The sequence below is a fragment of the Stegodyphus dumicola genome, chromosome 10 (genome assembly GCF_044657685.1).
Source record: "Stegodyphus dumicola isolate Sdum_Otavi_A_Nest chromosome 10, ASM4465768v1".
Lineage (NCBI taxonomy): Eukaryota > Metazoa > Arthropoda > Arachnida > Araneae > Eresidae > Stegodyphus > Stegodyphus dumicola.
Genome location: NC_140777.1, coordinates 17,243,458 through 17,256,038, shown reverse-complemented (window position 1 = coordinate 17,256,038; position 12,581 = coordinate 17,243,458). Strand labels below are relative to the sequence as shown.

Sequence of the window (12,581 nt, the reverse complement as noted above, 5' to 3'; positions counted from 1 at the left end):
AATTTAAATATTATAAGTTTTATACAAGTAATATGACTTTCATATGACAAGTAATATGATTTCAGTACAGGTATATATATATATAAATGTATAATAAAACAAACAAAATGCAAATATAATTTAAGACATGAAATTGAAAAGAGTTTTAACATTAATTTGAATTTTCCCCCTTTGCTCGAAAAGTGCCTTCTTACTGTCTGATAAATTTCAAAATATATGACTTATTTTATTTTCTCTTTCGCTAATGTATATAAAGACAGAGGAATTCAGAATGTCATGAAAATGTCTGTTAAAGAAAAACATATAAATTGTATTAGTGTGTATTAAAAAGTCTAAATATTATTTGTGTCCTTTATTTTATTCAAATAGTTACCTGACATTACTTGATTAAAAAATCAAGTAATGTCAGGTAACTATTTGAATGAAGTCTGTAAAAATTCAAGGTAATTTATTCAATAATTATTAATTATTGAACTTAATAGTTGAACACTGACTATAGTGCAGATTTTTCTTTAGGAATAATAAAACAACACAGTTGATAGAACACATGGCATAAAATGAATCTTATTTTAAAGACGTGAATGAACAAGAATATAATTTTGATTTATTAAAAGAATTTTTGCTATTAAATTACCTCAAACATGTGTTCCTTGTGAAATATTTCTTCATCCTTTTTCAACATTTCTTTTGCTTCTTCTACAGAATAATAATAAAAAAAAAAGCTTGAAATCATGTTCCATTACTTTTAAAAGAAAACATTTCTAAACAAAAAAATTCTTAAAAGAGAACAAATAACAAACCAGAAGTAAAAAAATCTTCTTCAGAAATACCACCTTCTTTTGCAACACAGTCTTGTAGTTCATTCATGAGCAAGTCAGAATAAAAGGCTAAGTCTGGAGAAACACAGGTTTCTGGTGGCAGATCTGTAGAACCATGATTCTCTGGTGATGGGAAATCAGATTCTAAAGACTGAACTAAATGATCTAGGGATAAAAAAAAAATATAATGTGGCTATCATACGACCTGCCAATTTCATGTATTTAATAGCAACAGGCTTTAAATAAAGTATCACATCTGACTAATCATTTGGAAACAAGATCTAATGACTTTTTCCAGCAAATAGACATAAATATTATACAAAATTGTGGATTATGTTTTATTAAGTGTTATTGGCCATGCATTAAAACTGGTTTTCCTTAATTTACACCAACAATCAAATGTTTGACTCTTTATTTATTTATTGATCTTTTTATTAAAAAGTATACATCATCAGGCAGTCGAATAACACATAATTGAAATGGCTTTCAACTAAATTTAAGTGTTTATAATATATTTAAACTAAATACTTTGAAGCGAATACCATCATTTAATTTCCTTCTGTGTTATTTCTAAAGAATTAAGACATCCCTTTTGGGCAATTGCTAAAATCTGAACCCTTTCAGAGGTTTTTTTTTTTTTTTTTTTTTTTTTTAAACTTTGTTTCTGTACAATACAAATGGCCAAAATAACTTTTCTGCACAGAACAAATTTCCTATCTGAGCAAATTCACTATGCTCACAGAAAAGCCTGACATCTCACCAAGCTTTATACAGTCTTGTATAGTCATACAGTTTTGTAGTCTAAAAATTAAAATTTTTATAGTATCTGAATGATATCTATTGTTACAAAATGTAAAGGCGCGGTGAGATGGCTTCCCCCGCAAAGCAGTTTTAGGGTTGCCATAAAATGGCAAGGGAAGGCAGGGTTGCTACATTTGGAGATAAATCGCCCATTTGGCAACATTTGGTGACAAAATTGGCGATATACCATGGACGGTTGGAGAACCTTCTGGAACGAATTCTTACCGGTTTCGTCCAGAATATTCCCGAACACAAGCCAAAAGCTATATAAACCGTGCTGGTCTGCAGTCAGAAAGTGTGCTTCATTGAGAGGAAGTGTGTCTCTCATCAAGCGTGAGTGTGTCACGTCTAGCGAGTCAATCGAGTTGACAGCCGGACAGCGAGTGCCGAGTGGGTCGTCGAGTGCACCGAAAGAGTCTCGTAGAGTATCGCGGTTAGTGCATCGTCGAGAGAGCGTGTTGAGCTCCGGAAACGACTGAACCGAGAGTCGAGAGTGTGCTCTGTGTGTCGTCGAGTGCATCGCGAGTTGTAGCGTGGAGAGTCTCGGGAGTACGCGGAGTTCCGAGAACGACCAAGCAGAGTCGGGAGCTGTACTCCGGAAAACAGAGTCGGAAGCTGTACTCTGGTGCTTTGCAGTGAAGCTATCTCCACTGTTGTTGCCTGACAGTGTGAAGGCTGTGTCGCTGATTGTTCCAGCGTGTTTATGGTAGATCTCCAACGACTGTAAAAGTAAGTGTTATTGGAGCTGTCCTGATTAATATTGACTAATAAAGTGTGTTTCGATACTTCATCAAGTAGTGTCGTCATTATTCACCCCAAATCTATGAACCCCGTACGAAGGTTAAGTGAAGGAAGAAAATAACGTAATAAGCGGTGTCAGAAGAATTAGAAATAACGTAACAATATATTTTAATGAAAGTTTCCGGCCACTGCAAATATTGTCTGTGCAAACAGTTTGTGCTGGCATGTTTAATCATATTTTGTCAAACGATGTTTGGCATTTGAAAGAAAGACACTTGCTTTAGAACACTGTGTTGTGAAACTGATTAAAAAAATATTGTTATCATTAAGTACGAGGTGTCTGAAATGGAACTATCACACTACCAGATTAGAACCATCATTTACATTCAGTTCTATTGCAAAAAGTCAGCTTACAGAATGTCACAAAATCAAGCTTTAGGTACTAATATTGTATCATATGACGCTGTGAAGGTTTGGTACAGAAAGTTCAAAAACAAGGATTATAACATTTAAGAAGCAGAGTGCTCTGGCAAGCCTTCTAGCATTGATGAGGCCCACCTGCAAAAACTTGTGGAAGATCAGTATGCAACCACTCCAGAGCTTGCTAAGGAGTTAAATGTTAATGCCAGGTCCATTAGTCAAGCTTATGCATTGCATAAACATGACGTACAAGTTCAGTAGTTGGGGCAGATAAAGATAGATGTGTTCAGTCTGCACTAATCTGCTCAAATATCAATGCAAGGACACAATTCTGGATCGGATCGTCACTTGTGATGAAAAGTGGATTTACTTTAATAACACAGGCTGAAAAGAGGGTTGGTCTGAGCCCGGTGAGCCCGTCAGCAGTGTCGAAAAATGAAATTTTACTAATAAGAAGCTCATGCTTTGTATTTGGTGGGATGGCTGTGGTGTTATCCACAAAGAGTATCCGGAGAAAGTAAAACTTTCCACAGTAAGGTAAAGGGAGATGCTAGTCTGTGTTGACGCTGCTATCAAGGAAAAACATCAAACTGAGTTCAGCTGCAAAATGGAAATGTTCCATCAAGATAATGCAAGACTACATGTATCTGCATTCAATGGCTGGACTCTGTACGAATCTGAATGGGGTCTTTTGCCACACCCACCAGATTTCCCTGACATCGCTTCTTTAAATTTCTACCTTTTTTTCACACCTGCAACTATAACTTCCTGGTGCTATCTTCCATTCTGCACAGGAAGTCTGAAATGAGGTTGATCTGGTTTTGGACTCGTGGCCACCAAGTTTGTGGGCCAAAGGCTTACAAAAACTACCAAAACGTTGGCAGAAAAATCATAGATTTGGATGGTGATCCACACTACTGTACTGTTTTTTTTTTTTTTTTTTTTCCTTTTAACTTTATGAAGCACATTTTTCGGCAGAAAACTTTCATTACAATGAAATGATAATGATACTTGCTCTAAAATTAAATTTGAGAAAGATAATGAGTCTGCATTTCATAAACCCAGAAATCTCAGATTTGGGGGGGGGGGGAAATCCTGATTTCCAGCCATTTCTGGACCACAGTTCTGATACATACATAAAACAAATACAAGGTTCATTTACGTCCTCACATTATAAATAAAATTGAAAATGTGATACCTGAGAGCATACTTATGAACAATTTGAAATTTTTACCGTTCTCTTTATGTTTTTGCAGAATATTACACAGAGAAGCTGATAGATTATCTGTATTTTTAACAAAGCATGATCCACTCAATATTTCATCTCTTGATAGTTCATTCTTGAAAATATCTAAATATTTCTCTTGAAGAAAATCACTGCTAATTGATAATAGATCTTTACTGGAAACACTAAATGCTTCAGATCCAAATATATTTGACGAAACACCGAAAGATGAAGATCGAGCAGATATCTGTTTTTCAGAGAATTCCACAGATAAATTCTGAAAGGAATATATATATATATATATATATATATATAAATCATTAACATACATGTACATCAAATAATTTTCAAGGTAAACAAGTAAGCCAAGAAACTAAATAAAATGTAAAATGCTAAATACTAACAAAGAGCTCCCATTTCTTCTTCAAAAAAAAAATTCTTTATGTTCATCAAAACAACTAGCCGAATAAAACTATCAAGAAAACTTTTTTTATAACACAAGCATAAATTTGAAAACTGGAAAATCTTAAAAATTTCCAGTAATTATAACATATACAGCATCAGATGCTAACTGAAATATCTACTTAAATATTCAAATTTTAAGGGTTTAACATCAGACTGTGGGAATAATCAAGACCTATTGATGCAAGTTATAAGAATTTATCAAACTAGTTTTATTTGTAAGTTTTTCATATCAAAATAAATGATATACTTTATATTCCTGCATATAAGGCACACTTTTAATTTAAAAAAAAAATAGGAGCAAAATTTATGGGCGCGCATTATATATGCTGAATATAAAAATTATTAAAAATAAGAAAAAATTAGATTTTTACATGCATCAAAATGTTGCTTATTTAAAAGAAATGACACACCTGATGAAATTAAACATTTTCATTATCGGATAACATGAGGATATCATTCATGTTCGTCTTTCGCTTTATCTTCCAGGTGTATCATCAAATTTTGTTTCATTTCCATTATACTTGTTATTTTGATCCATAAATAAATAAGCATTATCCGTTGCATCTTTTATCAAGACCAAACATTCTTGTTGTAGCACGATTTTTATTTTCTTTCGTAAAATGAATGGCTTTGTATTTGAAACCAGCACTGTGTTTGTTTCTTTTCGCTGGAGTCATATTTACTACTAAAAGGGGCACTAGATCAACTGTACTGCAACTGAAGCAAATGCAATTTACTAAGGCTTCAATTTTTACTTCCTTGTACGAAGTAAAAAGGAAGTATTGTAATCGCGAAAAGCTTCAGGCAGCATATTTCAACAAAAATATCCACTTTGACCGCTTTCGAATGCAATTTAACGATGTCTTTGCGTGATATATGTACGTAAGGACTGAATAAAAGACTCTTTTCCTCCTAAAAAACTGCTTTAAAATGAATTCTGAAGAGAATTTTTCGTGGCGTCTTACGTACGTGCGTACGTACGTATCTCGCATAACTCAAAAACGAGTAGCCTCAGAACATTGAAATTTTGTATATAAGACTACTATAACATGTAGATGTCCACTTCGTATTTTGGTTTCAATCAACTGCACCAAACGCATATAAATATATTTATATATATATCCACTCTGTTACCTGGCTCAGTGATCTCAGTGTCATTACTCTTATATGTTTGTAAATTGTACATTTTTTGCTTTAAAAATGATTCAATTATGTTGTTTTTATCTTCCGGTTAAGCGTTTCATGCCTTTAGTAAATCTCTACGCTATATTTTTAGAATTATCAACAATTTTAAAATTGTTTAAGTGCCGCTAAGCCTGATTTGATGGCAGCCATTGCTCTTGTTTACATTTGAAACAGCTGAGTAGTGGATTTGTTGCCAATCTAAAGAAACTTAGCTTCGCAACAACAAAGATAACACCTTCATTTATTATTTAAACCATGCTTAATCCTTTCTGGAATTTTTTCGAGGAAATAAGCGTTTAAGATTTACTTCGTAATTTTTAATATAGATATTTTGAGTTTTTATGTATTTTTGCCTTGTCGCGAAGTGAAAACTGAATTAATTGAATGAGAAATACTCAATCGTCTGTGAAAAACTGTTTCTTTTTTGTTTTGTTTGCTTAATTTCTTTTATACATAGTTCTAGCTTTATTATAGTATTTGAATAGAACATGTGGCAACGATTAGATAATTCTCTAAATGATATAAATTTTGTGCATTCTGAGTTATAATATGAACGAAATATAATACTGTTAAGTAAATCTAGCACCAGAGTGTCGCAAGGGTAAACAAAGTCAATTTGAAAGAATGCATTTATTCTATTGTGGTTTATGCGCTGTCGGCGAAGTAGGTTCAATTCAATCTAATAAGTTTAAATAAAATGCAAGAAAAAATGCGTATAATTTAATATTCCATACAAGGAAGTCATGTGGTGTACACATTAGATTTTTTACTTCAAAATCTCGGATTCAAATGACTACAGAAAGAGAAAACATCCAACTCCTCATTCCACAAATTCATTCATTTGAAAGTACTCTACAGTAGCATTCTTTTAGCCTGCATTAAATACAGTCCACCAACTATACCAAAATATTTACTCTCTCAAGCATTTAACCCACACACATATTGTTCCCTTTATCGCTTGTCAATGTTTACCATTGTTCGAAAGGCTAGGACAAATGCTCGAATAAGTGACTTCGACTACTATAATAAGACTACAGCACATATATCTTTTAGGTTTCTTCGTGGTGAATTGGGTGTGCATTATACGGCGAATATACCTAAAAATTAAAAAATGCAGCTTGAAATTATAGATGTGCGTTATAAACCGGAAAATATGGTACTTTAAAAGATTTACGTGTACTTATTTTAATTAATGAATAATAAATTTATTATTTAAATATCATGACCTATCAATAACATAAAAGATGAGAAAATTTTAATAGATTCATAACAGATGTCTGGAATATTATATTCACAGGTTCATTGGTGAAAAAAGTTATAGTAGTGTTTTTCAACCTTTTTTTCAAGTGGGACCCATTTTCATGAAATAAAACCTTCTGTGGAACACCTTACACTTATCTTTCCAAAAGAAATTTTTTTAGCATATGCTACTAACAGTATATTTTAAAAACAGATTTAATTAAACTTCATCTAATTTTAGATTGGCGTTAATACACAAATTTATATTTATTTTTAATAATTCAAGGTGATTAAAATTTGGATAATCTTACTTTTATTAACTAAAAATTAAATTAATGTTAATTTTCACACTAATGAGATGTAAATTCTTGCATAGCTGTTCTAAGTTTGGATGTATGCTGGTAAGAAGCACCACAGTTGAAGCGCTTTAAATCCCTCTTTTGTTGTTATAACTAGAGAGAAGTCTGCTGACAAATGGTAACAAATTTCACAAAATATTAGTTTTTTTGGGTAAAAAGCTACAGACAATAACCATGTATAATTTCCAAACAGTGAGATTTTTAAGATATAGTGTGGTATGAACAGTTAATTTGAATTTTATCTATTTATTTTACCTTCTTTTTTTTTTTTTTTTTTTTTTTTTAAATCTAGAAAAATCACAAGAGGAGGTTCCAAGGACCACAGAGTGAGGAGTGAGGAACACAGGCATGAACATGACCACAAACATGTATGCAATTTAGATCAATTGGTCTAAATTATTGTAAATTAACATTTAGGGATTCGTGTTGCTCCTCCCCATTTACTTTGCACAAATAATTCAAAGAATAGAGTCGATGTCATTTAAGCCGATATACCAGTTATAGACATCATCATTTGTGTTTAACTATTTGATTACATTGTGTTTAATTTTGTACATTTATTTATTCTGTTAGTAAAAAGAATGTTCTCAAATTTTAATTTTGTTTGAGAAAGGGAAGCTTCTTATTTGCTATGTACATTCAATTTTATGGTAAAATGTAATGGATGATTGTTATTGTAGTGTACTAAACATTATTTAATTATCAGCACATTATGATTATTGCACACTTTTTATCGCATTACATAACAAATTATAATAATTATACTGCAATGAATAATTATTACTAGAAAATAAAAATTAGCAAAGAATATAGTTCCAGGATTTTTAGTGGTTTTATTTTTAAAAATATACATATTGTTCTTATAAAATTTGCATATAATTATGTTATTTATGTAAAATTTATACACTGTTCACATTATATAAATTATAAAATTTGAATTATATATATATTCATTATATATAAAGTACATAAATTACATTTTTTAAAAAATCTTCTACGAATCTTGGCATTTATTTCTGTGAATATTAACGAATAATAAAATTGGTAAATGCTTATAGATATAAGGAAAGCATGTCATGTAGTAAGGAAGAAATTATACAAAATAAATATAAGGAAAAAATAAACAGAAATTGAATACATTTTTTAAATCAACAATATTTTTGTTTGTGTTTCAGGAAGATGTTCAACCATTCGAAACACATAGGTATAAGTTTTATAAGGTATAAATTTTGTAATTTAAGAGTCATCTGAGAGAAATATCCCCAAATAAAAGTTATCGAACTAACACCAATTTTCCTCTTAGGAAACAGGCTTTAGTCAAATATATGATTTGCTACAAAAAAGCAAGAAATAAACAAGTTGAATATCTTTATGCAATGTGATTTAAGAATTATGTAATTTTATGCCAAATATTTAAATAATTACATGAATGCATAACGCACAGGCATCACATTTATTAAAACCAAACTTTTGCACAGTTAGAATCTGTAAATTTGCTTCTGAAGTATTATTTATATGTTTAAAATCAATAATAATAATAATACAGAAAATAATATAATGCCAATTCTAATAAATCCTTTTTTTCCCCAAAACATCTGTTCCTATTCTTAGTCTAATGTAATCTTTAAGTTATTTATGTGCATTTATTTATGATTATATCTGCATATTATACAGAAAAATGTAAGGTGGGTGATGAACAAAACCATTCTTAAGTACAGTTTGACTTGTATTCTGCACAGAACCTTTTCTTTTTTTTGGCAACATTTGGTGACCAAGTTTGGTGCCAAAAATTAAGACTTGAAAACTATTACATTTTTTGCGGCATTTCATTTTTGATAAGAGAATTGCAATTAACCAATCAGCTTGTCATTTTTATTATCAACACATATTTCACAAAAAAAATTATTCAGCATCAAAGGAACATCTGGAATTTGTTAAGTGTAATTAAGCACAAATTTAAATTGAATGGGAGGAAAATATTGCACCAATTACAAATAATTATTACCTGTTCATAACGCATTTTTTCAGTGCTACATTCTAAATTTTGACTGCCTGAAGAAAAATTTTGGGATACAGAGTCAGCTTTAAATGAATTCGGGGCCAAGAATGAAGATACTTTAACAAGTTGTTGTGATGTTTCCAAACTATTATCTTCTTTATTCAGATTTTTAGACGGCATAAGTTGTTTAAGTATGGATTCATATGCTGGCACAAAATTCTGAAAAACAAAACAGAAATGTTAAATCACTATGTCATAAAAAAGCAAATGCAAGCAATATATTTCTACCGAAATTCAAAGCTTACTTCAAAAACAGATTCACGTGAATCACTTTTTGACTTCTGGTTATCATCAAATTTAATATTAGACCTGAAAAACAAATAAGATGCATCTCATTACTTATATATATTTTTTTGAAATAAACATCTTTATTGAAACAGACTCTTAAATAATATTTAGAATTTTTAGGGGTGGGGTGGGGAAAGATATTTTAATGCATTAGAATTGCAGCCTGATTTACTCCAGCAGTTAACTACATTCTCTCATATTAACTACTTTTTACATCTAACATGTATGTACCAGTTCCAAGCAACTAAAAATCAGACTTTAAATAAATTTAGAAAAAAAAAAAAAAAAAAATGTAAAGTTAATATTACACAGAAAACTGATATATCTATTTGGTGGGGGAAAAATACTTATAAAAACTGAAAATTATGTTAAAATTAATTTTAAAATATTTAAAGTACCTTCAAATTCCTTCTGCTCCCATTGAAATGTAATTCAGATACTACACTTTATAATATTTATCATCTTTATTTATTGCCAATTCACACTTATATTCATTCTAGTCTTGATACAATTGCTTATACCCTAGGGTCTGACACAAAATTTTCAGTAAAGGGTATATTCACATGTTAATATAAGTCTTTCAAGTAACATAAATGCAAATTTATTGCTAGATAATAACACAGCCTGCTTTTGACATACTTATAAAGTATGCAGCAAACAAATTATTGAGGGAATTTAGATCTTTTAGATTAGATTAAAAGACATTTTAGATCATCCTGTTTAAATTTTAGAGTCAGGATATTCAAATATAGCCAGAATGAAAAAAAAAAAAAAAAGAAAAAAAAATTTAAAACCGACTGGAGAGGAAATAAAGTATTACTGAAACTGAGAGGAAAAAAAGCATTTAATTTAAATGATTCTTCCCCCAACTGTAGTTTTAATGTGTTATTGTTATTTTAATGATGTTTTTATATTCGTTAAGACTCATTTTCAGATTATCCAACCATAAAATCAAAATTTTTTTATACAAACAAATTTTAATTTTACCCAGATATTAATAAACTGCCAAATGTGGAGATGCACAAGAAAATTTATATCTGAAAAAGGAAAGATATTGTTTTTGATGCAATAAACAGGACATATTCAATCTGCAAACAGAATGCCTATTAACAGCATGATTAAAAAACTAATTTGGAGTTAAATCCTCAAAATGTTGCAATTTTCAGCACTTTTAAAAAAATTTGGAAAATTCATCAATAAAATCAGTTTTGCATACACGACTGTAAAATAAGAACAAATGTTTGTAAAAATTATAAAAAATTCATATAATTATGGCAGATATGCTAATATTTCTATTCAGCACGTAAAACAAGAAGTTTTTGTAAATATTACATGAAAAATTCATGTAATTATGACAGATATACCAATATTCCTTCAGCAATAATTCAGTTTCCTTCACATTTATTTTAGATGAAGAAATTTCTGCAAGATTAGATTGAAAAAGCATTTTCTAGAGAGTATGAAACATTAAAATGCATTGTTAAAGTAATAAATTAACAAATATTTATTCTGCTATGGAAATTCTACTTAAAGTCATGTTAATTATATATACATATATATATAAATTATTATATATACATTTCTTAAATTATATTTAAATAATTTAAGAAAATAAATAAATAAAAAACTTACAATTCAGAATTCTGCTGAAATTCAACCTTTGTTTCATTTTGAACAACGTTTCTTTTATCAGTGACTAAAGTCTGCTCATCTTCCAAATGAGTATCTGCACGAATTGCATCTAGAGCTGCAAAAAGAACAAATTTCAAATGCAGTGTAATTACTTTTAAAAAATGTCTTTATACTTTTAAATGGATAAAACTTTAAATAAAATTTACATTCTAATAATTAAACACAGCTTCAGGAACAAATTCAACTTTTAAACAAAACTGCATTCTAAGGTAAAAAATGGAATTTTTTAAAATGGCGTTTTGCCAATTCGTGCTTATATTTTAGACTTGATACAACAATAACAACAAATATATCCTAGGGTCTGACACAAAATTTTCAGTAAAGGGTATATTCACATGTTAATATAAGTCTTTCAAGTAATATAAATGCAAATTTATTATTAGATAATAACACAGCCTGCTTTTGAAATACTTATAAAATATGCAGGAAACAAATTATTGAGGGAATTTTAGATCTTTTAGATTAGATTAAAAGACATTTTAGATTTGTGGCACACATATTTAGCAGTATAAATTGAAAGCTCAAGGATGGAACTTGTTATTGTTTAACCGTTGCAGATGATTAAAATAACTTCACATCTATCATTGTAACTGAAGAAAAGTATGAGCCTTTAGAAGCCTTTCACAAAGCCTTCGTAAGTGCGAAGATAAATAAGAAGAAAAGTACAAAGAATTCAAAGTGAAAATGATGGTGAATTTTTAGCTACAAAAATAAAATAATGTTTTATAGAAAATGGAATGAATTTATGACATTTTACACTCAGATTAGCAATGGAAAAGAACAGTTTATATTACAAAAAATAATTAAGATTGCTAGATTTGTTTGAAAAATACTAGAACTACATTTATTTTAAGATCACAACTAGCATAAGCCATACTTCCATTAGTGGGCAACCAGAGCTTGCTATGCCACGGAAACTGATATAAGGATTTTGTCTAAATATTATAAGTTTTTCATTTTATGCAAAAATGATGCAGAACAATGTCCGAGACATAAAATCATCAGAACATTGGCAATCCTGGATTTAAAAAATTTCCAGGTTTTAGATCATCAGATTAAATTTAGGATGATAACATGCAGACATGGCAACACTGGAGCTTCACTTATTATTGTTTGGGTCGGATAGAAAATGCTACTTCCCTACAACCACCCAAAATACAATTTTGGGCGGCATCAATCAATTATTGTCATTGGCCACAATGTCACTCCCTAAACCAGCAGATGTTTGAAAGTGACATGCAGGAATGTCAGTTACATTTACATCACGCCCGCTTTCCTTAGTTGAGTAT

At 30.1% G+C, this 12,581-nt stretch overlaps 1 protein-coding gene across 1 annotated transcript in view; it reads right to left on the bottom strand.

The window, feature by feature from the left end:
* LOC118191493 (centrosomal protein of 192 kDa-like) overlaps window positions 1-12,581 on the bottom strand; it is a 381,533-nt gene that overhangs the window by 113,809 nt on the left and 255,143 nt on the right. The window contains exons 7-12 of the mRNA XM_085824676.1: window positions 11,233-11,347; window positions 9,558-9,621; window positions 9,259-9,471; window positions 4,015-4,282; window positions 801-983; window positions 635-696 (exon numbers count right to left, since the gene is read on the bottom strand). Of these exons, the coding sequence (XP_085680802.1) occupies window positions 635-696; window positions 801-983; window positions 4,015-4,282; window positions 9,259-9,471; window positions 9,558-9,621; window positions 11,233-11,347 (905 nt within the window). The remainder of the gene's footprint in view (window positions 1-634; window positions 697-800; window positions 984-4,014; window positions 4,283-9,258; window positions 9,472-9,557; window positions 9,622-11,232; window positions 11,348-12,581) is intronic.